A 26264-nucleotide genomic window follows, 5' to 3' on the forward strand; every position below is an offset into this window, starting at 1 on the left:
CCGAGACTCCTCGGGCCAATCCATGGGGCTCCCTCTCCGGGATGCGCGGGGGAGGCGGAACCATTTCTTGGCTTCTCTGGGTGCCCAGCGGGAACCAATCCCCAGCGTCTCCGACTCGGATGTCTAGGGAGGGGGTGGGCGGAGGCAGAGCGCGAGGCTCCTCTTGGCCAATCCCAAAGGTTCCCGCACAGGCGTGGCCCGCGCTTCGCCCCGCCCTTCCGGGAGACGCATCCCGGCGGAGGGCAGCGCCGCCAACCGCCTAGCGGTGGCGCGCGGCGCCCGCTTAAGAGGGCGGGAAGGGCGGTGCTGGCGCCCGCGGTGATTGGCAGGCAGGCGTGTGGCCGGGCTGATGCAGATTTTCTAAGAGGTGATTGGCTGGGTTGGTCGCGGGGCGGGAGGAGAGGAATACTTAGCTGGGGATTCGCGGCAGAGGAGCGGAAGTCGGCTGCAGGCGTGCTTGAACCGTGAGTGGAGAGAGGAGGAGCGTTTGTCGCCCTGGCGTCTGTCAGCAGGTGAGCGTAGCCGGCACCTTCTCTAAGGGGCTCCCGGCCCCTCTGGCCCGGCGGCGGGGGAGTCCGTTGTGAACGTTGGTTACGCTCCTGAGGGGAGACGGAGCGGCGCTCACGCGGCGCGCTGGGTCCGGGGCCCCGGGAGTCGGGCCTGGTTCGAATCCCGCTCTCGCCTCCTCGAGGGCCGCTGGGAGGTTTCAGGTGGACAGGGGAGTTGGAGTCCGGCCTCTGCCACTCAGCTCCCGGGGCCTCGTCTCCCCGCCCTGTGAACGGGGCCGGTGAAAACTCACGGACTTGACTCGTGACTGCATAATACAACTAGAAACTTCTGTGCACCCCCTCGCCAGGGTCGGACCGCCGTCACGCCCTGCCCGGGAGACTCCAGGCACCTCCTGGAGCTACCCTCAGCTTCCACCCGCGACCAGTGGAGAATTAACGCGAGCCACAGTTCTCGCTTTACATTTTTCTAGTAAGCACGTTAAAAAAAAAAAAAAAAAAGTAAAACAAAAAACCAGGTGAAATTAATGTTATCTTTAACCCAGTGTAGCCAAGATCTTATTTCAACATGCGATGGGTATAAAAAATACAAAGGAGATATATCTTCCATTCTTTTACTAAGTACCAAGGCTTGGAAATCCCGTGCGTTTTACCGTTGCAGCTGCATTTTCATCGGAGAGAGGCGGTCTGGCTTTATTAGGTTTCATAAAATTGAGAGTTGAGAATGTAGGTTCACATGCCCACGCCGTCTGTTCCCAACATACTTACAAGTTTTCCGGGAGCTCGACTGCATGTCGGGTTTTCAGTGTAAACGTTAATCAGTTAGAATTGAGTGATGGGGAAAGTTCTGTGCTGCAGTGGCACGAACTGCGTGCAGGTCTTCCTGAGCCCCTGTGGCAAGTGGCTGCTGTATTCCTGGACAGTGTAGGTGTGAAACAAACTGGATCAGCCACTCTTAAATATGAGTGGTTTTCTATTCTCGGGATGAGAATACAGTGTTCGAGAATCTACATGCTTTGTTTCCTACTACCCCCTTCCCCCAACCCCAGCTTCAGTTCGGCCAGACTCTCTTTTGGTTCCTTACAAATCTGACCTGGCATTTCCAGTGCAGAACCTCCACCTAGAACCTCTTCTTCCCTGCTCTTGGCATGGCTGACACCTTCTTGTCATTCAGTTCTACCTGTTCAAATGTGCTTTTCTCAGAGAAGCCTTTGCAACGGTCCCCTGGCCACTATTCAGACTCATAGAGTGTAGGCCTGAACACCAATTTAAGCCACGAGCATTTCTTACCCAGCCACCTCTGTGGTGTTGGTACAGTTGTAAGGCCTCATGATGCTAGACACTTTTTTTTTCTTTTTGTATATCTGCATTTCACATTAAGTTAAAATGTTTTGTGGTTAAAAATATTGACAGCTGTTTTTCCTTTGAGATGATTTGGCTGCAAGAAAATCCCCGTTTATGATCAGCTATGATTTCTTGGCAGTCATTGGGTATAGTTGCGAATTTTTGTGATTGAAAAAATCTAATTTTCACATTATTTCCAAATGTAATTCAGACGTTTATATGAATACTAAATTTAATGATGAATGAAGTTGCCATGATGTTGTTTTCTAGATATTTAATTAAATACTTATTCATTCCAGCTTCGTAGTTTTCTTTTTGCATTGTGGAACTTTCCCCCCACCCCCCAACCTTTTCGTACCCCCTGAGAAGCTCATCAGCCACAAGCATTATGTCTTTGGTGCTAATGAAGAAAATGGCTCTTGGGACGCCTGGGTGGCTCAGTCGTTAAGCTACTGCCTTTGGCTCAGGTCCTGATCACAGGGTCCTGGGATTGAGCCTTGCATTGGGCTCCCTGCTCCACGGGAAGCCTGCTTCTCCCTCTCCCACTCCCCCTGCTTGTGTTCCCTCTCTCGCTGTGTCTCTCTGTCAAATAAATAAATAAAATCTTTAGAGAAAAAAGAAAATGGCTATCTATAATGAGTACTCCATACAGCTGGCTGAATAATCTTCAGTTGTAAACGAGATCATGTCATTACCCTGCTTAAAACCTTCAAAGGCTTATCATACTTAGAATGAAACCTAAGATCTTTACTGTGGCTTAGGAGGCCCTGCATGGTGACCTCAGCTGACCTCTCAGGCCTCATCTACCAGTCTTCCTCTCCAGCCTTGCTGGCTTTATTTACTGTTTTTCAACACACCAAGCTTATTCCTGCTGCGGGGCTTTGCACTTGCTATTCCCTCTGCCTGAAATGTGCTGTCTTTAGACAATTGCATGGCTGTCTCATTGTCATCATTTATGGTTCAACTCAAATGTCCCCTCAAAGAAGCCTTCCCAGGCCACCCTAGTTTAAAGCAGCCCTTCCTTAATCATATTACCCTGTTTTATTACCTTAGTAGCATTCAGATCCAGTACTTAAATTGGTTTTAGACTGTGCTTATCTCTCATCATCCCTCAGTAGATTGACAGCTGATTGAGGGTAGAGATCTCTGCTGCCTCACATTGACCTCTGAGTGTATTTAAAAGAATAAATTCGTATAGGGGCGCCTGGGTGGCTCAGTCGTTAAGCGTCTGCCTTCGGCTCAGGTCATGATCCCAGGGTCCTGGGATCGAGCACCGCATCGGGCTCCCTGCTCGGCGGGAAGCCTGCTTCTCCCTCTCCTACTCTCCCTGCTTGTGTTCCCTCTCTCCTGCCTCTCTCTCTCTGTCAAATAAATAAATAAAATCTTAAAAAAAAAAAAAAATTCGTATACAGGGCTTAGTATAATACCTGGAATGTGAAAAGCACTCTATAACGTGAGCTGTTAGTAGTATATAGTAATAAGTCTTTATTCTTCCTACATAATATCTCAGGTGCACACACATTTGGAAGGGTAGAAGAAATGCTACAACAAAATAAATTTTTACCCATTACTCTGCTTAAGGAATCAAACATTAGAGATTCTGTTGAAAGGTCTTCTGTACCCCTGTCTCAAACCTAGTCCTTTCCCCTTTTCCTCAAATGTAACTACAACCCTAGATTTGGTGTTTGTTTTTCTGTGCATGTTTGTACATGTTTATTATATACGTGTCTTTAAACAATATATAGTATTATATATCATGTTCTACAATTTTATATAAATGAAATCTGTGCAAAAAAGTTACCATTCTAGGCATGAGACTGCTGTCTTTAGAAAGGCCTGTTTGCAAGGTTGGCCCTTGACTGGCCTCTAGGAACTTGGATTTCAGGAAGGTTCCTGTCATCCCGTAAATAAGAGTGCCTCATGGTGCCTAAACTGTACAATGTGATTTATGTTGAATACCTCCTTTCCTTCTGGGTTCTGGAATTTTGGTACTTGACCAGCGCCCAATAAATACTGTGGGCATTGAGTCTCTAAGCTTCCCTGGTGGGCAGCAGTTCACACGTGTTGTTACAACTTTCCTGTAGGAACTAAGTGCATCCCATGTGACTTCACTAGGTGAGGATTCTTGAAATCTTGTGTCTGGTTTCCTCTAGACTTCACACCCTGTGCCTTTTCCCTTGGCTGATTTTGCTTTGTACCCTTTCACTGTAAGAAACCATAGCTGTGTGTAGGCTATATGCTAAATCCTGTGAGTCCTCCTAAGGAATCATTGAACCTGGGATGATCTTGGGGACCACTGACACAGTAGCATACTGATATATACTTACAGGTTGAGACGAGCAAGGCACCTATGGCCCAAAATTTAAGGAGGTGTTCACTCTCGGGGTCACCCAAGTGTCCAACCTGTACCTGTACAACCCTGAGGGTGAGTGCCTCCTAATATTTTCACTCTATACACTCTGCTTGCTTCACTCTAGTCCCAGCCATTACCTTCTGAAACTTTCTTTTTTTGTCCAATGTAATGCTTTTGCAATGTATCTATCTACATTTACACATATGTAACTCTAATTCATTTATTTTTACTGCTGTAGCCGTGCTGTCTGATGTGGTAGCCATTAGCCACATGTGGCTATTTAGATTTCAGTTAATCAAAATTAAATACAAAGTTAAATTCCCTACTCACTCTTAGTCACATTTTGTGCGTTTAATAGGTACCTGTGGCTGGTGGCTACCACATTAGACAGCATGGGTAGAGAACACTTCATGGTCACAGAAAGTTTTCTTGGACAGTATTTACTTATCCATTTACCTCTTGCTCGATATTTAGGTTGTTTCTCATTTTCTACTCTTACCAGCAGTGCTTCAGTGGTCACTGTTCTATGTAGGAGTTTCCCTAGGATACACATCTAAGAGTTGAAATGCTGGGTTATGGGAATATCCACCTTACTAGATAACTGCCAGTTTGCTCTTCAAAGTGATGGTTGCAGTTCTTACTCCCACCAGTAGTGTTGCTATTGCTCAGTGTCCTTATCAACACTTGGTACTGTCAGATTTTTACATTTTTTGTTTTTCTGATGGGTGTACATGAGTGGTTTCAGTTAGCATTTTTCTGATTACTAGTGAGGTTGAGCTATTTATATCTGTTTATTGACCATTTGTCTTCTGTGAATTGCCTTTTGATATCTTTGCCCATTTTCCTGCTGCATTGTCTTCATCTTAATTAGTGCAGAAGTTCTTCTTACATCTGATACTTGCCTTTTCATTTGCTTGGTGTCTTTTGATGTTCAGGATTTATTATTATTATGTTAATGTCATCAGAGTAATCAATCTACTTAGAGTTTGTGTTTTTTGTGCTTTGCTTAAGAAATCTTACCCTGAGGTCGATAAGATATCCTACTGTGTTTTCTTTTTCTTTTTTTCTTATTTAAAGGTTTATTTATTCTAGAAAGAGAGAGAGGGGGGCAGAGGGAGAGGGAAAGAGAATCTCAGGCAGACTCCCCGCTGAGCACAGAGCCCAACATGGGGCTGGATCCCATGACTCTAAGATCATGACCTGAGCCGAAACTAAAGGTCAGGCGCTCAACCAACTGCACCACCCAGATGCCCCATCCTACTGTGTTTTCTTCTGGAAGTTTTACTTTTCACATTTAGCCTTTAAAAAATCTACTTGGAATTTATTTTTGTTTATGATGTGAAGTAGGACTGTGATTTAGTTTTTTCCAGACAGAAACCAGTTGTTGCAGTTTCTTTTACTGAGTAGTTAAGTAGTTTTCAAAATGTGATCCTCTGTGGATCCAGGAGATAAACTATTTTCATAATAATTCTAAAGTGTTACTTGCATTTCTCATCTGCACTGTGTTGTCGTGTGCCCTACTGTTACAAAACCAATGGTTGGGTAAAACTGCTGGTGCTTTAGCGGGAGTCCATGCAGTGTCCCCAAACCATAGTAGTAGTTGTCATTGTATTCCTCACTGTTGCTACACATTCAATGTTAAAACAATTCCATTTAAGAGTGTCTGTGAAGAAGCAGTGAAAAGTAGTAATCTGTGTTAAAACTTAGCCCCGTGAGCAAGTCTTTCTAGTATTCTGTGTGGTGAAATGGGAAGTTTGCATAGAGCAACATGCTGAGAGTGGTGTTAGTTGACGTAATGCACTTGTACAGTTGAGTTGAAGTGGAACTGGTGACTTTTTTCATGGAACACCATTTTTACTTGAAAGAATGAGACTGCAGTGATTCAGTTAGGATATTTGGCAGATGTTTTCTCAGAATGAATGAAGTGAGCTGGTCACTTCGAGGACAACTGATGGTTTGTTGCCAATGATAAAACTTGAGCTTTCAAGCAAAATAGTCTTTGGGAAAAGTTTTATTCACCATGAGCCTGAACTTCTCAATATTTAAAGATTTTTCTAATGAGATCAGTGGTGATACTAACAAAGAAGATTTTAAAAATATTGTATAGCTAAATGTAGTAATTCAGAAGATCAGTATTTTCCAATAGACCAACGGGTTTCAATGTAACAGTGTGAAAAGTTCATTGATACAGTTTCATATTCCTCATTATAACTAACTTGAACATACTACTACTTTTTGAGTTTTGGTATAAGTAACAAAGTAGAATATTCCCAATTAGCTAAAAAGGAAATAGCATTCCTCCCTCTTCCAATTATATATCTGTGTGAGGCTGGATTTTCTTCATGTACTTCAATCAAGAGAGCATATTGCAACAGATTGATTGCAGAAGCCTGTGTGAGAATCCAGGTTTCTTCTGTTAAGCCAGACAATTGGAGCTTTACAAAATGTAAAACAAAGCCATTCTTTTCACTACTTTTTTTTTTTTTTAATTAAAAAAATTGGGGTGCATGGGTGGCTCAGTCGTTAAGCGTCTGCCTTTGGTTCAGGTCATGATTCCAGGGTCCTGGGATCGAGCCCCACATCGGGCTCCCTGCTCGGCGGGAAGCCTGCTTCTCCGTCTCCCACTCCCCTGCTTGTGTTTCTGCTCTTGCTACCTCTCTCTGTCAAATAAAATCTTTTAAAAAATTAATTAAAAAAATTTTTTTTACGAGAAAGAGCATGTGCACATGTGAGGAGTAGGAGAAGGGACAGAGGGAGAGGGAGACAATCCCAAGTGACTCTGTGCAGAGCACGAGCCCAAGCCCGTCACAGGACTCAATCCCGTGACCCTGAGACCACAACCTGAGCCGAAATCAAGAGTCAGACACCAACTGAGCCACACAGGCACCCCTCACTACTTTGTTTTTAAAAATATATAGTTATTCCCACAAAATAGATTATTTATGTTAACATCTAATGGATTTATTAGCTAATTTAAATATTTAAAAATTGTCAGTTTTAATTTCTAATTTAGTAAATATACACAGATCTACTCCTTATCCCTTTATTTATTTTTTTTAAAAGATTTTATTCATTTGACAGAGAGCAAGAGAGCACAAGCAGGGGGAGCAGTAGAAGGAGAGGGAGAAGCAGGCTCCCCGCCAATCAGAGAGCCCCATGTGGGGCTCAATCCCAGGACCCTGGGATCATGACCTGAGCCGAAGGCAGATGTTTAACCATCTGAGCCACCCAGGCGCCCCATCCCTATCCCTTTAAAGAACAGCTTTTTTGGGTCCTCAGTAATTTTTTTTTTTAAAGATTTTATTTATTTATTAGAGAGAGAGTGGAGCAGGGGTAGGGAAAGAGGGAGAGGAAGCAGACTCCCCGCTGAACGGGGAGCCTGATGTGGGGCTCGATCCCAGGACTGTGGGATCGTGATCTGAGCCAAAGCAGACACTTAACAGACTGAGCCACCCAGGTGCCCCTCGTTAATATTTTTTAAAGAGTTAATTTTTTTTCCTTTTTCCTTTTCCTTTTTATTTTATTTTTTTTAAGAGCAGTTTCAAGTTCACAGGAAAATTGAGAGTGAAATAGAGATTTTCCATATGCCCCCTGCCCCACCTTCCCTCATGCATAGCCTGTGCCACCATTAACATCCCTCACCAGAGTGGTACATTTGTTATAGTTGATGAACCTACATTGACACATCATTATCACCCAAAGTCTGTAGTTTAGGGTTCACTCTTAGTGTCGTACATTCTGTGGATTTGGACAAATGTATGACACATGGCCATGATTATAGTCTCAGTGTTTTTCCTGTCCCCCAAATCTTCTGTGGTCTACCTAGTCACCCCAAATGCCGCTCATTAATTTTTAAGAGAGTAAAAGGGATCCCAAGACCAAAACCCTTGAGAGCCTCTGGATGAATCCATCCTTTCCCTAGTGATTTGTAACCTCTGTCTAGAGCAAGTTCCCATCCAGTCACAGGTCTCTTCCATGAGCCTGTTTATCTCTTCCTGTGCCCACAGCACATTGTCTTAAATACTACCACATTAGAACCAATCTTTGTAAGACTAGTTCTAACACCTTGTTCTTTATTCTTTCAGAGGTATCAGTTATTCTTGGTTTTTGTTATTCCACAGAAAGTAGGATACACAAATACTTCTTCCTATTACAAAAGTAATATATGGAGGGGGGAGCCTGGGTGGCTCAGTCAGTTAAGCATCTGACTCTTGATTTCAGCTCAGGTCATGATCTCAGGGTTGTGAAATCAAGCCCTGCATTAGGCTCCATGCTCAGCACGAAGTCTGTTTAAGATTCTCTCTCTCCCTCTGCCCCCCCTCCCATTCTCTCTCTCTTAAAAAATAAATAAGTAAAATTAAAGTAATATGTTTAAAGAAATAATTTTTTAAATAGAGAATTGCAAGAAAGTAAAAATTACCCCCTGTTAATATTCTGATGTATAGCTTTAAATTCGGATATTATATGTGTGTATATATACACATATGTAATGTTAACCTCAAAAATTAAGCTATCAGTTTTACCAGCAAAAATGGATTTATTTGGGAATAAGAGAATTGCATTTTGGGACTTGTAAGCTGCGACAAAACCATAACCATAGGCAACTCTAGATAACAAAGGAGAGGTATGCTCTTTTATAGAGAAAAGGAAATTGGGACGGCTGTTACAAACCAAAAGTCCTCTGGAGTGAACTGGGAGTTCAAAGCGTAGTGGCTTTTCTTTCTTTCTTTTCTTTTTTTTGTAGTGGCTTTTTATTGGCTGAGTCATCTGTGTCTCGAGGGCTGCGCTATTGCGGGGTTGGGGGGGAGTTGTGGGGGAGGGGGGAGAAAATCTTCCTCCTCCTGGGGTAGTAAAGTAGTGTCCACTTGCGAGGTACATCTCTTCCTGTTGGGTCTGCAAAGGACTTGTAGTGCTGGGGCGTGAGAGCTCCCCCTTCTGGCCTCTTGACTCCATTTTAGTGAGGTTTCCCTTTATTCCTTTTCGCAATATACACACACGCATGCGTTCATATGCACACAGTTTTATGTCCTTATACACACACTTTTTGCATATATATATGTCATTTAAAAAAGGTGGGGTCATTCTTTACCTTGTATTTTATGTCTGACTTTTTACACAGTCTTATTATGAATATATTTCCATGTCAGTTAATGTTCTTCTGCATCATTGTTTTTAATGGCTACATGCATTCTGTTTGTGTGCATGATTTATGTAATGATTTTCTATGCTGAAGTTTTATTCATTGTGTTTCACTCTCAGAAGCCTGACCACGGTGAACCTTCTTGCTGCTAAGTCTTCATGTGCATGTGTGATTCCTTAGGAATTATTCCCAGGAGAGGACTGGTTGGGTTACAGTGAGGGCTTCAGTTGTGAGAGGGTGGGATCATTTAGATGGAGGTGGAGGCCTGTGGGAGACAGTGGGACAGGATAGCTAGAAAAGAGTAGCAGTTGCAAGGGCTTTGGTAAGAGAGTCCTGATGAAGTGAACATGACATAAATAGGGGAGGGAAAAGCCAGCAGGGGCCTGTCATCACTGCTGGTTTCCATGACTGATGTTTGAAGGAGTAAGAGAAGAGTAGAATAAGCCAGTGGATGTTGTGGGGAGGATGGAGGACTAGCCTCAGCCTGGCTCCCTCAGGCCTTTCCAGGAGTTTGCGGGGGAGAGGAGGTTTTCTCAAGGACAGAGTCCCCCAGTGCCTTTAGTCTTTTGGGAGTCTAAAGAGAATCTTCTGTTGCTCTGCATTAAGGCCTTCTCACTCTGGACAGCCTTAATACTAGCTACATGGGGACTGTTGGGGTGTGGCATGGTTAGTGGGCACATCTCTTCTGGTGTGGGGAGCCAGATAGCCTCCTTTATTGTGTGCCACGTGGGATGGGTGAGCAGTGATGAGGAGTGGGCAATTGCAGCTGAGTACGGACATCCCTAGAAGCAGCCCCAGGGATCAGAAGACCAAGATGGAGGCCTGGTCCAGGTTAGAGACTGTGTGGACATTCTCTAACCTTCCTGGACTTCTGCTTCTGCAGCTGTAAAATGGGGCTAACATCTGCCTCATCGTGTCATTGAAAGGATTAAGTTGGGGCATGGAAAGCCTCTACAGGATGCAGACCCTTTCAACTGCCTAGTAATCTTGTTGAGTAAGTCAGTTAGTCACTCTAACTTCAGTTTCCTCATTTGAAAAATAGGGATAATAATACATACCTTGTGATAATTAAATGAGATGAAACACAGGAAAGAACTTTGAAGTGATAAATCTCAACATAAGTGTTACTGTTTGTGGGCACGTGCAAATGGTTGCCTCAGGTATGTACGGGTGCCACTAGCAACCACCTGAGTTCCTAGGCATCTGGCACAGCAGATTTAGATTGTGCTAGCAGAGAAGGATGTGTGCAGTGCTGGGGAGAGTAAAGGACACAGAGGTGAAAGAGCTGGTCGTGTTGTAGAATCTCATGCTGGGATTTGATTTCAAAATCAGAGCATGGAGTTAAAATCATACATAGTTAAATTTAATTATCCTTTAAAGTCCCCAGACTGGCTCACAGAGTGTCTCTCCTTTAGTCCAGAGAATCAGCTCCTCTTCCAGCATAGGAACAGGTTGCCTTTTCTTCGGTTGGGTACCAGCTAAAATATTGAGCTTAGGTTTCAGGACCATGCTAAATTAAACCTTAGCATTGCACAGTGAGGGGCACATGGGAGCTGAGAGCAGTGGAGGAAGTGGTAGATTCATAGTTCCCATTATTCGTAACTCTTATGTCAGGCTCACTCGGGTCTTATGCTGATTTCAGCTTTCCATCCTTTAACAAATATTTATTGATCACTTACTGTGTGTCTGATGCTGTGCTAGACACTGGGGAACGGTAGTGAAAAAAACCAGACCATTCTACATTACATTCTAGTCGGGGAGGTAGACAATAAACCAGAAATGTCTTGGTTTGCTAGATAGGAGTGCTATGGGAGACAAACAAAGCAAGATGTGTGGGTTAGGGGGTTCTGGAGTGGCCAATTGCAGTTTAAATGGAGTGGCCTGGGAAACTGATTTTCATAAGCCCCGTAGGAGAATAAATGAATGCTATGGAATGGCCAGTGCAAAGGCTCTGAGGCAGGTGCTGCCTGCATGTTTGTGTACAGTGAAGAACCCCATTGTGGCTAGTGGGGGGAGGGAGGAGAGCCATGGGGATGAGATCTGATGTTGTAGAGTGGTATAGGTCATTGCAGGCTGTTGGGCTGACCTTGGCCTTTTGTCTGGGCAAGAGAGGAGTATATTGGAGAATTTTGAGCAGAGGAGGGACGAGATGCTTACCAAGATCATTCCGGTTTCAGTGTTGAGAAAAGCCTGAAGGACAGACAAGGGAACTAGTTAGGGGACTGTTGCAGTGAAGTCTTGGTGACACCTTGGCTTGAACCAAGGTGGTAAGAACTAGTTTGCTGTGGATATTTTGAAGTTAGAACTACCATTGCATTTACTGTCAGATTGGGTCAGGGTTGAACAAGGACATAAGTACAAGGGAACCTCTGAGGGTTTTATTCTTAAGTCTCTGGATAGACTTGCTATTAACTGAGGTGGGGGAGCTTTTCGGAGGAGCTGGGGGGACAGGTTTGGACAGGTTAAGTTTGAAGTCCTACCAGACACTCGGGGAAATGTGGAATGGGTAGTTAGATGTGTATGAATTTGGAGCTCGAGGGTAAAAGTTCGGGCTGGAGCTCTGTTTGGGAGTCATCAGTTTATAGTTATTTAAAACCATGCTACAAGGCTAAGATCTCCCAGGGAATGAGTATAGGTAGCTGAGCTCGCCAATGTTAAGAAGTAGGGAGATGAGAAGGAACCAGCTGCAGAGACTGGGAAGGAGTGGCTGGAGAGATGGGAAGATAATTAGGGGAATATGGCATCCTGGATGCAGATGTTGAAGGCAGAGGCGTGGAGAGAGATGCTCACACTGAGTAGTCATTCCTTTCTCTCTGAGCACTGGCAGCTATATTTGAGAATGTGAAATACACAGGATGCAATTCCACCTTGTCATGTTTGAAAATGCAACATAGCAGGGGCGCCTGGGTGGCTTAGTCGGTTAATCAGGTAAGCTTCTGCCTTCGGCTCAGGTCATGATCTCTGGGGGCCTGGGATTGAGCCTCGAGCCCCGCATCAGGCTCCCTGCTCAGTGGGGAGTCTGCTTCTCCCTCTCCCCTCTCTGCCTCCTCCCCTCCCCCGTGTGTACACACTCTCTCTTTCAAATAAATAAAATCTTAAAAAAAAAAAAGAAAAGAAAATGCACCATTCCAGCCGCGTGTGGGAGTCTAGGAATGGCTGTTGGAAGGAGACAGGCACAGCATACGGTTCTTGTGCTCTGCTCTAAATACAGCTTGGAGGGCTTCTCTGAGACTCGATACGGCAGTGGCCTGGCCCAGGGAGACTTGGGCATGCGTCTAGGCACTGTAAGCTAGTTTCCCCATCTGTAAAATGGAGATCTGATAACCTCCACCCTAGAACATTTATGAGGATTCAAAGAGAAACTGCACCTGAAGTGTTCAGCCAGGCCCAGGAACTTACAAAGTTCTCTGTAAATGTTAATGATGCTGTGACTCACCAGGCCTCTGCCGTGGGTTCGAAATGGTGCAGTGCAGGTTCCTCACTGTGTCAGCCTAATGGGGATACTTTGAGCAGATCCACTCACCCCTTTCTTACCCCCCAGTGAGTCACACCACTCTTGTCATTCCAAGAAATCTTAATTTCTTTATTGTTTGATTTTTTTTTTGACTCAACAATTTTTTTTAAACTTTTTGTTTTTTTCTGAAACGTTCTTGTTATGAGCCTTTTGTTTTGTTCTCGTTAAATGCACTCGACCCAAAATTGGTTTGGCATATCGAAAAGGAGACCAAGGAGAGATTGGGGTGGGGGGAGGGGTGGGAGAGAGGGGAGGAGGCCCGAATGGACACAGAGAAATCGAGGGTGAAAGAAGAGGAACATAGAGACAGTGAGAAAGACACAGGGAAAGAGGTGGAGACAGAGAAAGGAAGGCAAGGGAAACAAAAAAAAACACCCCCCCCCCCAAAAAAAAAACAACCCAGAGAAAAATATTAGATTTAAAAGCAAATGAATTCAGGAGCCCAAGGAAGGGAGTAGGAGAGGAAACCAAGACCCTTCCTTCTCTATACCGTCCCAGCTGGGGTGGGGTGTCAAGGCACCAGGTCTGGTTGGGGTAAGGGGACACCTGGGCTCTTGGGGGTAGCTTTGCACTAGGCTGAAGTGGTGTCCAACCCCACCAGGGGGCCCTGCCATGCAGATCTGAGGCCTGGGAATCCACCTTGGTGATTTTGGCTGGAATGGGAACCTAGGGACCCACCCCACCCTCTCTCCCCTTGATTGTCAGTGTCTGGAGAGGAGGGTTGGTCAGGGGCGAGGAAGCGGATTCCTCGTATACCTCCAGTCCCCCAGGGAACTCTCCTGCCAAGCCTACTCTCCTAGCCCTCTTGCTGGTGTCAGAGGCAGCCTCTGGCTCTAGCCGGACTGATGCCGGGCCAACTCCATCATCCCTCCTCTCTTGCCAGCTCTTCACAGACCTCTGGCTGCCCCTGCCTACAGTGGAGTTCCTGGCCTAGTGATGCCAAGGAAGGCCACAGAGCTGTCTGGGCAAGACTGTCCCTATCCTTATTTCTCTTCCCCATCCAGACTTACACACGGTCTTCAGCTGAGTTAAGCCTTCCTACCCGAAAAAGCTAGCAATGGAACCCAACCCTGCCTTCTCCCCACACCTGTCTCCCTACATGGGACAAACCACCATCTTTGGTCTGACCCCTTCTCCCCTAACTGATGGGGACAAGCCAGCCCCAGCTCCCCAGGAGAAGGGAGGGGCTTTCTAGCAGCAAAAAGGGTTCCTCCAGCCACCTACCTGTTCCTTTCCCCCAGTTCCTCCCTAGAGCCTCCCCCCTTAACCCAAAGAAGTTTATGGCAGCAGCAGGCTGAGACCCGAAGATGTTTGAAAACTCATGGCACTTGTGAGAAAAGAGAGAGGGGCAAAAGAGACAAGAAGGGGTCAGAGTAGAGGTGGAGGGCCACCCCTGGGAGAATGGCAATGACAGGGCTGGGCTACTGTGGCAATGGGACTACCCTACTCAAAGAGTTGGGGGGGCGGCGTGGGAAGGCCAGGGTGAATGGCTGGAGAAGAGGGTACTGGAAGAGGTACTCAGGAGACATCCCCAGCCCAGAGCTTCCGGAGCCTAAGGTTTGGGGTAGAGCGCTTGGTATAAGGGTGTCCTGACTGCAGGCCCTGATACCTGGCTTTGCCTCCCCTGCAGGAGGGTGTAGGGTAGGGAAGATGATCTCTCACCTTTGCAGCCCCCCTCCCCCCAAGAGAGAAGACAACTTCATCACTCCCAGCCTCCCTTTCACACCCACCACCTGCTGCCTTCTCTTTTCTTCCCCCATCACCCGCTCTAGGTGGGAAGTCAGTCCCTTCCTCCTCAGCCCAGAGTCCCAGAAGCAATATACAAGAAGCAGGAACTCAAAGGGACAGCGCAGCCATCTTGGCAAAAGCATCTTTGGGTGTGAGGGTGCCTCCCCTGGGCCAGTGGGGAGGGGAGGGGGAGACAAGCCCCGGTCCTGGGGCAGGCAGTGAGGTACACGCCCCAGGAGGGCTGACTGATGCCAGGGAACAGGCGGAGCAGGGAAAGAGGCGACAGAAACGGTGCCGGGAAGGAAACAGGTTCTTTGTTTCGCTGTTGCTTCTAGATTTTGTTTTCTGTCTCTGGATTGTAAAAAGCTGCTCTGGCGGCCCGCCCACCCCGGCTGGGGATGCACACATACACAGAGAAGTCCTGGCTGCCAGGGCCCGGCGGCGCCACTCTGCTCCGGAGAAAGCCCCGGGCTGGCTGGGCCACAGGCTCCCGGTGGCTTCAAGTGATGAGATTTTCTTTTTTCTTTTTTTTTTTTCTTTTTTTTCTTTTCCATTTTGTTGAAATATTTACAGCAATGGGGGAGGAGGAGGAGAGAGGAAGGGGTAAGATGGCCCCCTAGGGAAAGATCCAAGCCCAGGACCCACTCCCCAGGGAGATCCAGACCCAAAATCTGCTCCCCAGATAGCCGAGCCCACAGGACTGGGAACTGCCCGAATATGGCCACCCCTGTGGGCTGGGGGCCCTGAGGGGAGTTGTGCTTCATCAGGAGTCACCCCAAGGGAGGGGGTCACTGGGTGCACTTGAGGAGGCTGATGGGCAGGCTTGCTGGGGAGGCAAGGACAAAGAGCAGAGGGAAGGAGCTTCAGAGAAAGTTCCACCTTTAAACCAGCAGCCACAATCGCCCATTCCGCTTGCCCTGGGGCTTTCTCTCAGGCCAGAGGCCCCAGTCTCCAGGAGTAGGGAACTGTAGTGCAAGAGGAACCTGTCTGTCTGTCTGCTCCCACTGCTCCTTCCTGGTGCAGCATTTCTGGCTGCAGAGAGGAGCAGCTGACAGGTTCCTTCCAGCAGGGCCCAGGAAACCAAAGCCCTCATTTCACTCCAGGGGGCAAGAAGGTAGGGGAGGGGGGAAGTAAAGAGTGGGTTGCACCCATCCAATTTCTCCTTCCTTACTCCCTTGGGGACCTCTTGGCTCCTCCTTCCTGCACTTCCCCCAAATCGAGCTGGTGCGCATGGCTGGTAGGAAACCCTGTCTGTGAACCCTGCACCACAGGCCCCCACGGCAGAGCTCCTGAGGGGCCTAGAGGGCCCACGGCTGAAGGGCACCTGGAGAGAGTGGCCCACCAGCCACTGCCTCCATGAGTCTCCCTCTCCCACCGGAGCCCCACCCAGGGTTCCCTCCCCGGCCTGGGCCACCAGCCCCTGGTCCATGAGGTCCCTCAGAGACTGGTGACCAGCTGCATCTGCCCATCCCCATCGGGCCCTGGCCCCTCGAGACCGGGGGCCGCCAGGTAGCCCTCATGGCTGGGCCGCCGCACCTGGTAGTAGCCCTGCAGGGGGTTCCGGGCCACCAGGGCCGGTGGGCGCGAGGTGTAGTAGATTTCAGGGGGGCCGGGGGGTGCAGGCGGGGGTGGGGGCAGGGCCTCACTGGGCCCCTCGGGGCTGCTGTCCGGGTAGGAGGGCGAGTCCCGCAGGTTGGCCCCGCTGGCATAGAGCGAGTCCCGGCCTGGAGGGGAGGATAGGGGCCGGCTGGTGGCCCCATCCTCCGCAGTGCAGCTCTCCGACTCATCCAGATCGCTCTGGTACAGCACCGACTGGGCCCGGGGCAGCAGCAGCGGCTCCTCCAGGGCCTTGTAGAGAAGTTCGATCTCTGCCCGGTCAGCACCCCCGGGCCCGCCTGCTTCTTCCTCGCCACCACCCCCTGGCACAGGTGGCACGGGGGGTTCAGGTGGTGGGGGGCCCTTGGCCCCGCTGCTGCTGCCCCGCAGGTTGTTGTGTACCAGCTCTGAGATGATCATCTTCTCGAAGGCAGCAGCATCGGCCAGGTTCCGGCCTCGGGGTGGCTCAGAGGCCCCGTCCCCTGGAGGGAAATCCCCGCTTCGCAAGGAGTAACTGTTGTTGAAGTTGCCGTTGAGGGGCAGTGTGTCCATGCCGCAGGCTTCCCGGCCTCCCAGAGGGTGCTCTGCCGGCAAAAGGGGGCCAGCTCAGGAGGAGTATGGGCAGTGACCGGGGTGTGGGCACGTGGGAGAGGGGGTGCCTGCTTCCCCGGGAGCTGGGATCTCCTATTCCCATTCTTCCTCACTCGTAGTGGGGACACCAGCCCAGCAGCACGTTGGGGGAATGGGGGTGGGGACCAGCTCCCTCTAGGTCTCCTCCCAGCTGGAGGCTCAGAATCTCAGCAGTGTGAAGAGGCCTAGTGCCCAGTTGCATTTCCTGTGCTCTGACCATCATCACCTTCATTGCCTACTTGAGGGCCAAACATAACCCCCTCCAGCTGTATGTGTGTGAGGTCTGGGGGTGGGGCACCCGAATTCTCCTCTCTGAGTGAGGTTATCCCAGGAGGCCACTATCGCATTCCCCTCCCGGCCTCAGAAACGTTACCAGGCAAGTCACACTTACTGGGTTCCCGGTAGCTCCCTGTAGGTGCCAGCCAGGAGGGAAAAGAGAGAAGGTGAGCATGTGCTTGGAATCAAGCCCAAGCTCCAATTCAGGAAGCACTAGGATGCCCCAAGCAGAGACCCTCAGGATGCAGACCCCACCACACTCCCTGACCAGGGCTGTCACCCTCTTCCTGTACCAGAGTACTCTCACCTGGAGAGTTGAAGACAGGGGGTGAGGAGGGATTGAAGCCCACCGACTCGGCGATGAGGGTGTTGTAGGGGCTGGTGCCCCCACGGGGCTGCAGCACGGGGTTGGTCAGCAGGTGGTTCCCCATGGTACCTATCCAGAACATCAGAGGTCACAAGGTGGCCCAGAGCCACTGGTCCGGGAATCTTGAGGGATAGAGCCAAGGGCAAGGGACGCGATCTCACCTCGGTTCAGGGTGGGGGTGCTGTTGATGTCGCCTGCCATGAAGGAGGACTCCGTCTGTTTCCTCACGGTGTCATTCCACATCCTCCGGATTCGGCTCTGGGGACACAGCCCAGATGTGAGCCCCCCCCCCCCCCCCAGGCTACCCACCCTCCAGGATCTTTCTGGGGCCGCTGGCCTGCTGAGCACCACTAGGGACCTGGGCTAAGTGCTGCCCTGCCTCCTCAGCCCCAGGGAGCCCTGCCCGGGTACCTGCGTCCCTGTGTAGTAGCGGGTGTTGCTCCGCATGGCTGAGGTCTTGAGTGAGCCATGAGCGCCCCCGGGTGGGGAGCGGATGCAGCAGTAGGAGTGACGCAGGCACTTGCTGTACTCCTTGTGCACCTGGGGGAGGAGGACATGCAGCTGGCAGTGGGTGCCCCTGTAAGCCTCAGAAACCTTGTCTCCTGTCCCCGACAGCCAGACAGCCAGCCAGACAGCCTGCCAGCCAGCCAGACAGCCAGCCAGGCGCTCGCCCTGCTCAGGCCATCCTCCTTTCTCTACATCCACTGAGTTTCTCATTCACTCTCTCAACAGATCTTTAATGAGCATCTGCTATGTTCCAGGCATAGTTCAGGCCCTAGGGATGACGGTACAGAACAAATCACTCACACAGCCCTACCTCCAAGAGCTAAATTTTGGTAGAGACATATGTGGATGCAAACAACAGCACACCGTGTAGGATGTCTGATGCTGCTGGGTGCTGTGCAGACCAATATGGCCAGAAAGGGGGTCAGGCAGTGCTGGTGGGCTGGGGGATGTGGTGGGGGTTTGTGAGTTCTAATAGCCCAGGGGAAGTCTCCCTGAGGAAACATCCCAGCAAAGATCTGAAGGAAATAGGGCCGCAGGCCTTGCGGATATCTGGGGAGGAACAGGAACAAGCCCTGAGGAGGATCTTGTCTAGGCGGTGGTGGTGGTTTTTTTTTAAGATTTTATCAGAGAGCGCATGCGCACAAGCAGGGAGAGCAGCAGGCAGAAGGAGAGGGAGAAGCAGGCACCCCGCTGAGCAAGGAGCTGATGCGGGACTCGATCCCAGGACCCTGGGATCATGACCTGAGCCGAAGGCAAACGCTTAACAGACTGAGCCACCCAGGCGCCCCTGTCTAGGTGTTTGAGAGAAAGCAGAGGAGAGGATGGCTGGAGGGGAGGAAGGGAAGGGAGGCCTGGGCAGGAATGTGTGAGCCTGGGGGCTCCTGTAAGGATGTTGGAAAGGAAACTTTATAACCACAAAACTCGCAGTTTATCTTGTAAATATTGAAGTAGAAAACTTCTGTCTGGGTGGTACTCAGTCCTTTCCTTCCCACATACCTGATTCCTGCCCCCACATCATAGGTGGGGGGGTGGGGGGGTTGGTCCTCTGTTACCACAACCCTGCCCTGTGCTCTCCCAACTCCCCAAATCCGTCCTCCTCTCTTGCTCCCCCAGGTTGCCCTATCTTACTCTGTTCCAGAACCCTCTTCACCCCTGTCTAAATCCTCACTGACCCCAAACCCGTGCTCCCCTCACAGCAGACACAGTTCCCACTACAGAAGGCAGGCACTTGGACCCCTTCCCTGACCTCACCTTCTTTTGTAAGGCGCAGTGAAAGACAAAGATGAAGACCCCCTGGAAGGCGTTGAAAGTGGTGAAGAGATAGGCCATGACCACTGACTCCTTATTGATGAAGAGCAGGCCGAACGCCCAGGTGAGGCCCAGCAGGAAGAGCAGCGCGATGGCCCCCAGGGCCCAGGATCTGGGGAGGAGGAGGGGACAGGGATGTCAAAGTCCTTGCCAATGGAGAAACCTCCCCCCGCTGCTGTGTGTCCCTCTTCAGGTGGGTCTGGATGCTATCTGCAAAGACCCACCTGGGGTGAGTAGGCCTTTTGGGGTGGGGGGGAATTGCCTACACAGTGGTACTTTCACCCAGCCTGGGTTTGGGCTTTTACAAAGGTCAGTCATTTGCCTTCAGCCTTAGGCCATATTTCCAGACCCTTAAACTATCTTATGCTGCCAGTTTCTCTTTAAGTTGCCCTCAATTGGACTTACCTTTTCAACTTGGCCTCACCTTAAGAAGTTATGTCCCCAAAAGCACAGATTGGATGTGTTAATACCATGTTTTCCAGTACTTGTTAAGTAGATACACAACAAGCACAATAAAATACTACGTTTGTTCTTAAAATCACATCTTGTGGTACTGGAGGTGAGCACCCCACGTTTTAGGAAGCCCTGGGAGAGACCAGGCCTGGTACGGAGCTATGAGGGGCAGGGGGGTGGGGAAGGGGTGCTCACTTAATGTTGTCCAGGCGACTGGAGTCGGGCTTGAGCACAGATGAGCTCCGGATCATCTTGTGCAGGGTCACCATGAGGAACACCAGGTTCACCTGGGGGTGGGACAAGGGGAGGGGCTAGGCTGGGAGGGGTCCCTTGGGGTCCCTCCACCTCCCAGTGCAAACCCCTGCCCAAGTCTCAGCCTCAATGCCCCCTTCTTCAGGGCCTCCTCTGCTGATGTACCTGCCCTCAGGTGCCTGCTGACTGGTAACAGCGGTCTGTTAATGTGGCTCCTGCTGGTGGGAGGGCAGAGCCCACAGCCTGACACAAGGCAGGGGCTCAAATCACAGTTCCTGGATGGACGGGCCTTGGTGCTGGAGCTTTACAGACCCGCTCTGTTCTTGTCCTCTTAGTGGGCTGCTCAGTTTTGATGGTTTTCAAACCAGCCCTCTTAGGGCTTGGGGAGAGTGGGGGCAGGGCTCAGGGGTCAAGGCTAGCTTGCGTGAAGAAGGGAGACATAGTACCGCCTTCCCACTTACCACGATAACAAAAGAGACTGGTCCAATGAAGCTCCAAATGAAGTAATTGTCCACTCGGAGCCAGCAGCTATAAAGGAAGCGGGGCTGGGGTAGACAGAGGCGGGGAAAGCCCTTCCCTCCCATCCTAGCCCCCGGGGACTCTGCAGACTGTGGCCTTAGACCTCACGAGCAGGAAGGCCACTGTCCTGAGGGTCCTGGCCCAAGGGATTCTGCTGAGCAGGGAGCCAGGCAGGAGACACCCCGGGGGATGAGAGGGGGGACACTCACGCCTTCTCGGTGCCATAGCTGCGGTAGTCAATGGCCGCCGCGATGCCGACTACCAGGGCCGGGAAGCAGTAGCCGCCTAAGTAGTAGTACTTGGTGCGGGAGTACTCGCTCTCAAACACTTCCACCAGCAGCAGGTAGAGGTGCACGCCCTCCAGGCACAGCCAGGAGAAGGCGGCCAGGAAGAAGTAGTGCAGCAAGCCCGCAAAGATGGGGCAAGCGATCTGGGGGCAGCAGGGAGGGGCACCACAGGTGAGGAGGGGCTACCCAGGCCAGCGCTGCTTCTCCTCCCACCTGCCTCTGCCCCTAAACCCTGGCCCACCTCATACTGAGTCTTGTCTATCCCGACCAGGAAGAGCAGCTCGGCCAGAAAGAGGTTGATGCACAGGTTCTTGTGGATGGTGTTGCGGTCGGTCTGCAGCCCCCGCAGGAAGCAGAAGGTAGAGATGCAGATGGCCAGGCAGACGAGGGAGATCACGATGCCCACCCAGGTGATGACCGACAGCAGCAGCTCATTGATGCGGCCCTGGTACTGGGGGATAGGAGCAGGGGACGCACGCTGCACCTCTGGCCTTGTACATGGCCAGGCTCACCCTGGGCTCAGCCAGGTGCTAGTGGCGGGCAAGGCCACAGGCCATGAGCACCACCGGGGCTGCCCCTCTGGCCTTCTGCCCCCTGGCCAACTTGCTGGCCCCCGCCCTTCTGTAGGTGGCACGTTCACTTCCTCATGCTCTGGGAGGCTTGTGGAGAGATGACAAAGGTGACACCAACTTGCTTCTCCACAGTGCCTTGGGAGAAGGTGGGACCATGACCAGAAAGAACCAGACATGTGGCCTCCTGCCCCGAGCAAGACTGGTGCCACCCCCCCAATGCCCACGAAGCTGGTCTTCCCTGGCACTGCCCATGCAGCGCTCTCTAGGATGCCATGCAAAGCCAGGCCAGCAAGAGGGCCTGCCCAGAGGAGCGGAGCGCCGGCCAGCTTACGATCTCTCGGTGAGCCATTAGCACGGCAAAGTTGGTGAGGTGGCTGCAGGCACACGTGGTATGGGTCTTGTTGGACTCCACCAGGCGGCAGCCCTGGGTTGACCAGTAGCCCAGCATGGAACGCTCCGAGTAGTTCCAGAAGGAGCAGTTAGCATTGAAGTGGTTCTTGGCCTGTTGTGTGGTGGTGGCCGGGCAGTCAGATCCAGGGAGTCCCGTTCCAGCCCCCACACCCAGCTATGGGGATGGTGACAGGCATGAGAAAAGTGCCAGGGGCTCCAGGTGACAGTCTGGGATCTCTGGGGGCAAATGGCCCAAGCTGGTGAGGTGGGGGTTGGGGGACCGGTGCCCCAGGGAGGGGTCGTAACTTGCTCTTGGGGTGGGTGAACGCACAATGGGGAGAATATACAGCCTGGGGACACGGAAGCTGGCGGGACCCCCGGGGGGGGGGGGGATGCCTCAGCTCACCTCCAGGTGGGCCACGGTGAAGATGACAGGATCCATGAGAAAAACGCGACTGGACTCCTTGTTGATGGACGCCGCGATGACCTGTGAGTTCACCACCAGGGAGGCGCCGCCAGGGCCACCTGTACCTGCTTCACCCGCCAGCTTCACTGTGGCGTTCTCGGTGGACAAGAAGAGGCCCAGGTTGTTGTAGAGGATGAAGACAACTTTGACCACACCTGGGGAGGACAGGCACCGTGGGGTGTGCCATCAGTCCTGAGCCGGCACCCCTTCAGCTATCCTGGTCACTGGGACCTCTGAAGCCAGGCTGTGGCCCAGGTGAGGGGGATTTGGGAGCCCTTCCACGTACCATTGCTCTGTTGTAGGCAGTTCCAAATGGCAAGGCAGTATGCCAGGACACATAAGGACTGCGTCCCCAGCCCCCACCTCACTTGCTGTGTGACCTCGAGCAAATCCCCAACCTCTCTGAGCCTTACTCTCAAATGGGATAGACCTCCCTGAGCTATGAGAACTGCCACTGCATAGGAGTGAGCCCTGCAAACTACAAAGTGTCCTATGCTCTGGGGCTTTGGGGGGACCCCACAAATCCCCTGAAATGTTAGGCTTGCTTGAATGGAGAACAACTCTGTGTGTGGTTACGAGTCCCACCCTTTTCTCGGATTCTTCAACCCAATACAATGTAAGAACTGATGTTCTTCACACGTGAAGCGGGGATGCCAGCCCAGGGCTTAGGCACTGACCGTTGCGACTGTTCTGCTTGATGGTATTGGCGGACAGCTGGATGGAGTTCTCGCTTGGGTATTCCTGGGGGAACACCAGCTCCTGCACTTGGCCCTCTGTGTTTAGGACTGTCACCTCCAGGACTGTGGGGACAGGGGATGGCAGGGCAGATGCAGTTGGGGTCTGTCCCCAGTCCAGAGGCCCAGCTATGGCAAGAGGCCCAAGGCTAGGGCATCTCCAGCTGGCAGGCCCCATGGTTCAAGATTTGCACCTGATCGTGATCTCAGGGTTGTGAGATTGAGCCCTGCATTGGGCTCCGCGCTCAGCATGGAGTCTGCTTGAGATTCTCTCCCTTTCCTCCCCACTCATGCGCATGCTCGCTCGCTCTCAAATAAATCTTGGGAAAAAAAAAGATTCGCACCTGAACTTGCCCTGGGCACAACTGCGGCACTCACCCACATTCTGTTTGGCAGCCAGGAAGCGGGCGGGCTCCCTGACATTGTCGGCCAGCAGGAAGGCGCCCTCCTCCAGCACATCCAAGAGCATGGTGGCTGTGTGCACCTGCTCCGTGGCATTCATGTCCTTCCAGGACTCCAGAGCCTCTGGCCGCAGCAGGTTGTCCACTGTCTCCACCACGGCCTAGGCAGGTGAGGGGGTGGCACGGTGAATCCCCCCCACCCTCCAGTTCCCTGGGCTGGACTCTGACTCTGCATACCCTCCTCTCAGCCTCCATCCCCAGTGTTGTGTGGGGTGTGCCCACGTGATGAGGGCTGCCTCACCCCCTCCTTGGCCGGCAGGAACCCTCCGGGCCTCACCTTGATGTAGTCTTTGCAAGTTCTCTCCCGCTTGTGCATCTGAGAAAGGAGATGGAGGTGCTGTCAGCTTTCCTAATGCCAACACGTCTGGGCCCTGGAGAGCTGGCGCTTCCGCAGCTGCCACCAACCCAGGGCTGGGTGTGAGCAAGACCCGATCCTAAGGGACCCTCAACCCTAAGGCCCATCCAAGGGCAGCTCAGGAGGAAGATCCAGTATGCCTAGGATCAGTCCTCTCCTCTCTGACCACCTGGCTTGGAGGTACCAGGCTGGACTCTTCTTGAGCCCTCCCCCCCCCCCCCCGCCGCTGGCCCCAGTGCCGTGCCCCACCTTGTTGTAGTTCTTGCCCGCTGACTCGCGCTCAATGGGCCGCAAGGCCTGTAACTGGGCATCCAGAATATCCAGCAGCTGCTCCATCAGCTTCACGGAGGAGGACACGTCACCCGCATAAATGGAGCCTCGGGTGTGACGGGCCAGCTCGCTGGCAATGTTGGCTGCATTCTCCCCACTCTTGATCTGTGTGAGGTGGGAGCAGGGGCCCCGGACTCTCTCAGAGACCATCTTGCTTCCCGCATATTCCCTTTTCACCGGCCCAGCCTGCTTGGCCCCTCTCCCCCCTCCCTCTCTGACCCCTTCCTCCTCCCCATCCGTCTCTTCCCTCTGTAGGCCAGGGAGGGGACCCACACAGTCCTGGCTCCCAGACCTGCCCGTTTGTCTCCCCAGTTGCTCTCCTGCCCCCAGTGTGCCCTGTGCCCGGCCACCCAGGGCCCAGTGTGCGAGCAAATGTGCCGATCTGGGAGGGACAGCTGCTGCTGGTACCTTCTGGGCCACCTGGTTGACCCAGGGGGAGGTGCAGTTGCTGAGGTCAGGGCCCCGGGGGTTCCAGAGCCCCAGGGCTGGTAGACACTGGAAGGAGGCAATTCCTGCAGGGACAGACAGACAGGAACAGAGAAGGGAGCCACAGGGAAGGAGAGAAAGGGGGGGCCATGGCAGGGAAAGGAGATGACAGAGAGGGGGACAGGTAGGTGGAGAGAAAGGTGAAGGAAACACGGAAGACCAGACATGAAGAGGGCCAGACAGTCAAGAGAGGTGTCACTCGGAGGTGACATAAGCTACCCCTTACTTCTAAGCTCCCCCTCTTGGCTCCTCTTCCTTCCATCTTTGCCTATCAGAGATGGAACTTTCTAGCAAAGTCCATCTTGTAAGCCCCTTCTCCCTTACGCCCCTTCAGACCCTGCCCTTGGATCGCATCACTTGGGAGCATGTGCTCCCGGCCCCACCCCGTCTGGCACTTCAGCGGCTCTCCGGACTGCCACTGGCAGTCTCAGCCCGAAGCCGGGGGCCCAAGTCACCTCCTGTGGGCTCCCTTCATGGTCTGCCTGGTACTGCAAGAGGGGACAGGGCAGGGGGACTCACTGAGCTGCTCCCGGGCCCTGAGAGCTCGGCTGGGCTCTGGGAACACAGCTGCAGGTGTCAGGCGCGACCCCTGCCCTCAGAAAGCCCGCACTCTGGCCGGGGAGGCGAACAGGTGCATCTGGGCTAAGCTGAGAGGTGGGATGTTCCCTGGCCCTTCCCGGGCCAGACCAGGTTCGGCCCCTCCCCAAGCCAGCGCCCGTGAGGTGACTGCAGCCTCTGTACTCACCACGGGTCCCCTTGGGGCAGGGCCTCTCAACCAGCATGCCCTGCTGGGTGGCCGGCCATTGGACCCGCCGCACCTCTCGAGGTTCACAGAAGAGCTCTGGGGACACGTGCAGATTGGGGGCTGGGGGCCGCCGGGTGCTGGGAGCCAGGGCTGTGGCTGGAGGCAGGTCAGGTCCCAGCTGGTTGATGGCGCCCACTGGGTGTGTGGTGAGGGGTACTCGGCGGAGCGGGGTGGTGGCTGCGGGCGAGGCCGTGCTGGTGAGGGGTGTGGGTCGGGCTGTGGTGGTCGTGCTGAGAGGCGGGGAGGTGGCTGGGCCTGGAAGGGAAGAGGGTATACAAGACAGGGTCACCCCATGCCCGGGGCCCCGCCATGGTGTGCCCAGGCATGGGGTCCCTTGCATTCTAGCATCTTCCCCGAAGTGGGAGGATATCCTGGTCCCCCTGGGTCTGGAAGATCTCCCCTGGCCTCTCTCTGCCCCCAAGACCATGTAAAGCATCAGAAGGCAGTAGAAATTCACTTGAGTGTAGCCTGAGGTCTGAGAGTAACCAAAGAGAACGGGCCAGGGAGGGGATGTCTGAACACAGCCACCTCCCATCCTCATTCTACTCTGTACACTCTGGTCCCTGTAGCCTGGCTGAGTCCCTTCCCTGTGTGGGCCTTAGTTCCCCGTTATGCAAATGAGGCTGGACTGCATCAGGCACCCCAGCGCCCTGGGGCTGCTCAGAGCTGGCTGAGGGCCGCTGAGAGGGCGAACAGAGACTGCAGAGGGACCCTCACCCTCAGTGCTGGCAGCTGGGCTTTGTTCTGTTTCACGGGTACGGGGCTTCCACCCAGGGTTGCGGCTGATGAGGGTTCCTGGGCTAAAAGTGCACAGGCCCCTGGGAGAGGCGGTGCAACTTCGTGGTCCAGAGTTACTCCTCAAAGGAGTAAACTACCCGCCCCCCC

The 26264-nt window shown here is 52.0% G+C and overlaps 1 protein-coding gene and 1 long non-coding RNA gene across 4 annotated transcripts in view; one reads left to right on the forward strand and one right to left on the reverse strand.

Moving 5' to 3' along the window:
- The first annotated feature begins 424 nt into the window (after window positions 1-424).
- On the forward strand, window positions 425-21673 carry LOC116626544. The gene is made up of 3 exons (XR_004298294.1): window positions 425-512; window positions 19226-19333; window positions 21485-21673. It is a non-coding gene; the product is annotated as an uncharacterized LOC116626544 (long non-coding RNA).
- ADGRL1 (adhesion G protein-coupled receptor L1) overlaps window positions 12906-26264 on the reverse strand; it is a 65663-nt gene continuing 52304 nt past the window's right edge. For all 3 annotated transcript variants that reach the window (XM_032395931.1, XM_032395932.1, XM_032395933.1), the window contains 18 exons: window positions 25320-25634; window positions 24497-24600; window positions 24008-24193; window positions 23681-23719; window positions 23321-23504; window positions 22886-23008; window positions 22149-22363; window positions 21684-21854; window positions 21022-21231; window positions 20703-20923; window positions 20436-20502; window positions 19918-20009; window positions 19213-19381; window positions 17866-17994; window positions 17616-17712; window positions 17395-17523; window positions 17203-17220; window positions 12906-16765 (listed from right to left, as the gene is read on the reverse strand). In XM_032395931.1, the coding sequence (XP_032251822.1) occupies window positions 16023-16765; window positions 17203-17220; window positions 17395-17523; window positions 17616-17712; window positions 17866-17994; window positions 19213-19381; window positions 19918-20009; window positions 20436-20502; window positions 20703-20923; window positions 21022-21231; window positions 21684-21854; window positions 22149-22363; window positions 22886-23008; window positions 23321-23504; window positions 23681-23719; window positions 24008-24193; window positions 24497-24600; window positions 25320-25634 (3212 nt within the window). In that variant the 3' untranslated portion in view covers window positions 12906-16022. The remainder of the gene's footprint in view (window positions 16766-17202; window positions 17221-17394; window positions 17524-17615; window positions 17713-17865; window positions 17995-19212; window positions 19382-19917; window positions 20010-20435; window positions 20503-20702; window positions 20924-21021; window positions 21232-21683; window positions 21855-22148; window positions 22364-22885; window positions 23009-23320; window positions 23505-23680; window positions 23720-24007; window positions 24194-24496; window positions 24601-25319; window positions 25635-26264) is intronic.

The sequence above is a fragment of the Phoca vitulina genome, unplaced genomic scaffold, assembly GCF_004348235.1.
Source record: "Phoca vitulina isolate PV1807 unplaced genomic scaffold, GSC_HSeal_1.0 scaffold89, whole genome shotgun sequence".
In the NCBI taxonomy this organism is placed as follows: domain Eukaryota; kingdom Metazoa; phylum Chordata; class Mammalia; order Carnivora; family Phocidae; genus Phoca; species Phoca vitulina.